Here is a 5,000-nt window from a genome sequence, read left to right on the forward strand (position 1 = left end):
TGCTCTCGGGAGGGGGGGGGGGAGAGGAGGGGAAGAGGGGAGGGGGGGAGGGGAAGAGGGGAAGGGGACGGGGTCATGCTCTCGGGAGGGGAGGGGGGGGGAAGAGGAGGGGAAGTGGGGCGGGGGACGGGGAGGGGGGGGGAGAGGAGGGGAAGAGGGGAGGGGGACGGGGTCATGCTCTCGGGAGGGGGGGGGGGGGAAGAGGAGGGGAAGAGGGGAGGGGGACGGGGTCATGCTCTTGGGAGGGGGGGGGGGAAGAGGAGGGGGAGAGGGGAGGGGGAGGGGGGGGTGTATAAGAGTCATTTGTACATAGGGAAGGGGTTCGCCTCAGGAATATACTGTGGAGTTGGATTGGCGGGTCGGTTTTCCGTCTCTAGGCATGTTTTATTTATCTTTTTTGTGTTTATTTTTGAGCTCTTATCTCTTTATCTACATCACCCTCGCTCTCTCTTTCTCTCTTTATTATTTTTTTTTATCTTTCTATCCCTATCTCTCTCTCTATCCATCTATTTATCTCTATCCCCCCTCTCCCTCTCCCTCTACCTCTCTCTCTCTCTCTCTCTCTCTCACTCTCTCCTCTCCTTCTTCCTCTCACTCTCCTACCATCCGCCCATCTCTCTCTCTCTCTCTCTCTCTCTCCCCTCTCTCTCTCTCTCTCTCTCTCTCTCTCTCTCTCTCTCTCTCTCTCTCTCTCTCTCTCTCTCTCTCTCTCTCTCTCTCTCTCTCTCTCTTTCTCTCTCTCTCTCACTCTCATCGTTAATTCTTATCAAACGCGAGAGAAAAAAAAATGGTTATTAGGATAGGCCTAGCACTAGCACCTAAGTTCCTCTGCCAGTTAGACAGTTCTTTGAATATTGATGACGTTATTATATCGCGGTAAACCTTCGCCCTAAGAGGAATCGCGATCAAAAGGCGATCGTTATAATGTAATTTTGGTTCTAGAGGGTTGCTTGATGGTACCATAGATAGATCTTCCACGTGGACATTAAATTATGCTGGTTTGATGAATATTGAGAGAAGGGTGAGAAGGAGAGAAAGGCGAAATGATAGATGGCAAGAGGGGGAATTATATAACGAGTTCCTCTTCTGTTTTATTACTCTCTCCTCCTCTCTCCTCCCATCTTAATTCTAAAGAAGAAGAAGAATTTTACACATAACAACAACAACTAAAAAATCGTCTTTATTTCTCTTAATGATTCATTATTATTCCTCCAAAAATATTCTAGATAACAATTATAACACACCGACAAAGAGAACACTGAAGAGACCCATCAAAAAGGAAAAAGAAAAAAAAAAGAAAGAAAAAAAAAGAAAAGAAAATTAGATCATACCTGAAACATTATAAAAGGTTATCAAAACTTCGTCTCGAACTTACCCAAACATCGAAAACGTTTCTCAGCGTGGCGCCGAAACGTTTGCGGTGACACGTGGTCCTCGCCAACGATCAGCTGTTTATCATCACTTTCCTTCAAGATGGACAGAGGGCAGAGCCTGAGTTTGTTGATGTTGCTTCTTCTTGCACCACAAGGTGAGTGCGCATTTGCTGTCGTGTATATTTGTGTCTATTCTCTGTTCGTTTAAGGTGGTTTTTCTTTCTTTGATTTGTCTGTCTACTTATCTTTATAACTATTGATCATTCTATCTGTCGTTTTCTCTCGCTCTTTGTTTCTTTATGTATATTTTTTTCTCTCTTGTTCGTTCTCTATCTCTCTCTGCTTTTTCTCTCTCGGTCTCTCTCTCTCTCTCTCTCTCTCTCTCTCTCTCTCTCTCTCTCTCTCTCTCTCTCTCTCTCTCTCTCTCTCTCTCTCTCTCTCTCTCTCTCTCTCCGTCCCTCCCTTCCTTCCCTCTCCTTCTCCCATTTTTTCTCCAATTTCCAATTTCATTATTCTCTCTCTCTCTCTCTCTCTCTCTCTCTCTCTCTCTCGCTCTCTCTCCTTTCCTCCCTTCCTTCCCTCTCCTTCTCCCATTTTTTCTCCAATTCCCAATTTCATTATTCTCTCTCTCTCTCTCTCTCTCTCTCTCTCTCTCTCTCTCTCTCTCTCTCTCTCTCTCTCTCTCTCTCTCTCTCTCTCTCTCTCTCTCTCTCTCTCTCTTTCTCTCTCTCTCTCTTTCTCTCTCTCATCTACATTTATGTTGCTTTTTGTACGTAAAGAACACTATTTTTCAGCTCCATTGATAAATATTTCATTATATCGCAAGCTTTAGCTAGGTCACGTTATATCTGTTATTGTAATGTTCCTTTAGTGAAAAAAAAAATCTGCAAAGGTGAGGGTTTTCTCCTAACTTCCAAATGGATGATAAAGTGATGATGATAAAGGATGATAATGATGACCTTTTACAAAGCCTTTCATCAGGTTACTCAACATGTTCTCCACTGGGTCTGGAATCCAGTCCCTTTCACTGATTCACAAAATAGTTTCGTCAGCACAAAGATGTAGAAGCTTATGGTTCCTGTTGTCATGGTGAAATAGCGTCTGGATATGAAGCCATTCCGCTGTTTAACAAGAAGAAATAACCAGTTCAGTAAATTCACGGAAATTTCAGAGATATTTAAGGAATGTAATGTAATGTGTATAAAGAATTGAGGTAAAACTGCTGACAGTCTAATGAAACTTTGGTTAACTTCTTTGAAGTTCTTGTGACTTTTTGAAGTTTCAGTCTTGTTTTTTTTTTTTTTTTTATTATTATTACTCATTACTAATATCAAAGAGAGATTTCACGATTGCTCGACGGTTTCATTTCGAAATAACAAGCATTTATCATTTAACGAAAACATTTTCCCAGAAGCAAGCGAAAAATGGTTATTTCAGCTCAGATTTAATTATATGGCAATCAATACTTCAACAGTATTCCATTAGCGATGATAATGATAATGATTGTAATAATTTGAAGGATAACAGCAGTGATGATAATACGAATGACAATGGTGATAATGACACTAATGATCATTATGGTATTAATGATGATGATAAAAAGGATAATGATAATAATAATGATACAAAAGATAATATTAACAATGATAGTGATGGTAATAATGATAATAGTTATTCACTTTATTTTAACTATCATTATCAGTATTTCAATCACCATTATTATTACAATCCTAATCATAATAATTATCAATATCATTCCTACTTTTATCATTATCATATAATCATCATCATCAACATCTTTACCATCATTATCATTATCGTAATCATCAGTACAACACCAATAATACTAAAGACAAACAAAAAACAAACAACAATAATGAAAATAACATAATCACCCTCATTATCTTGGAGGAGAAAATAACAATAACAATAAACAACAAACACAGCGGCTTCCCTTCACTGAAAGAAAAGCCTTGCCACAGAACTCTTGAAGAAGAAGGCAAGGGAACGGACGGGCGCCGTTGCATTGCCATGATGCAAAATTATCTCGCAGCCGAGACTTAACTGAGGGCGCTATCGAGGTCATTATGTCTCGACCTCCAGCGAGGGAGTCTTGAAAAGGAACTCAGATCACCTGCTGGCTCTGAAGGAGAGATTCCACGAAGGAGGGAATTGAGAGAGAGTGTGTGTGTGTGTGTGTGTGTGTGTATATATATATATATATATATATATATATATATATATATATATAGAGAGAGAGAGAGAGAGAGAGAGAGAGAGAGAGAGAGAGAGAGAGAGAGAGAGAGAGAGAGGGGGGGGAGAGGGAGAGAAGAAGAGAGAGAGAGAGAGAGAGAGAGAGAGAGAGAGAGAGAGAGAGAGAGAGAGAGAGAGAGAGAGAGAGAGAGAGAGAGAGAGAGAGAGAGAGAGAGAGAGAGAGAGAGAGAGAGAGAGGCGAGTGCGGAAGATTAAGATATTCGCTCGAAAAGGAGAGAAAAGTTTGGGAGGTTCTGGCCTTCCGTTTATGAAAGGGTTTTGTTTTTCTTCGCTGGCTCGCTCTGTCTTGTGTGTGTTGATGTGTGTATGTATCTGATGTATTGTTGTGTATGTGTATGATAATGTGTGTGTGTGTGTGTGTGTGTGTGTGTGTGTGTGTGTGTGTGTGTGTGTGTGTGTGTGTGTGTGTGTGTATATATATATATATATATATATATATATATATATATATATATATATATATATATATATATATATATATATGATCAAACAATGCCACAATAAGAATGAATAAAAATCATTACGTTTCGAACCTTAACAGAAAATTCCCCCTCAGACATAGGCAATCAAAAATAAATAACAGAAATAAACCTTAACAATAAATCTATCGTTAATAGAAAGACGGCAAGACCACGGTCTGAATCAGGACACTGAAGGAACATCAGTGTAATTAATCTAGCAAAAGCTTTTCCCACTAAAAGGAAGGTAAGATCATCTATAGCTGATGACCAGAGAGCATTGGATTGCCTAGCGTAACTGACGTGATGTTCACTTATTCTTTCTTTCCTCTGGACCTCTGCTTCTTTTCCCTACGTGAGATTTTGGACATTTCCCTCATGGGATAGAATGAAATGAATAAAATCGATAAATAGATGAATAAATAAATGAAATGAATGAATAATGAATAAATAGATAGATGAAATAAATATTAAATGAATAAATAAATGAAATAAATAGATCATAAATACATAGATAAATGAAATAAATATATAATGAATGAATAAACAAATGACATAAATAAGTAAATAAATGAAATAGATAAATAAGTAAATGAATGATAAATAAATCAATTAATAATAATAATAAATAAATAAATAAATAAAATAAATAGATGAATAAATAAATAAATGAAATTAATGCCTGAAGAAGTGACAGGATTTACATAACGTCTTGGGATAAGTAAACACGAGACCGATATTTGATTTTTAAGTAAATGATCTTTATCAGCGAGTTACGGATTAAAAGGTACAGTTAATAAATTATGGGACCTGTTTTTACGCATAAGAATGAGCTTGAATGAAGAAAAAGTCAAGATAACTAATTCTTTTGTTTTTTATGACCTTTAGCAATGAT

The 5,000-nt window shown here is 38.2% G+C and overlaps 1 protein-coding gene across 1 annotated transcript in view; it reads left to right on the forward strand.

Moving 5' to 3' along the window:
• LOC122262282 (protein amalgam) overlaps positions 1 to 5,000 on the forward strand; it is a 93,171-nt gene that overhangs the window by 15,829 nt on the left and 72,342 nt on the right. Inside the window, exon 2 of the mRNA XM_086542199.1 lies at positions 1,227 to 1,528. Within this exon, the coding sequence (XP_086398325.1) occupies positions 1,474 to 1,528 (55 nt within the window). The 5' untranslated portion in view covers positions 1,227 to 1,473. The remainder of the gene's footprint in view (positions 1 to 1,226; positions 1,529 to 5,000) is intronic.

Source organism: Penaeus japonicus, unplaced genomic scaffold, assembly GCF_977035675.1.
Source record: "Penaeus japonicus unplaced genomic scaffold, GWHDUDI00000001_assembly GWHDUDI00000012, whole genome shotgun sequence".
Lineage (NCBI taxonomy): Eukaryota > Metazoa > Arthropoda > Malacostraca > Decapoda > Penaeidae > Penaeus > Penaeus japonicus.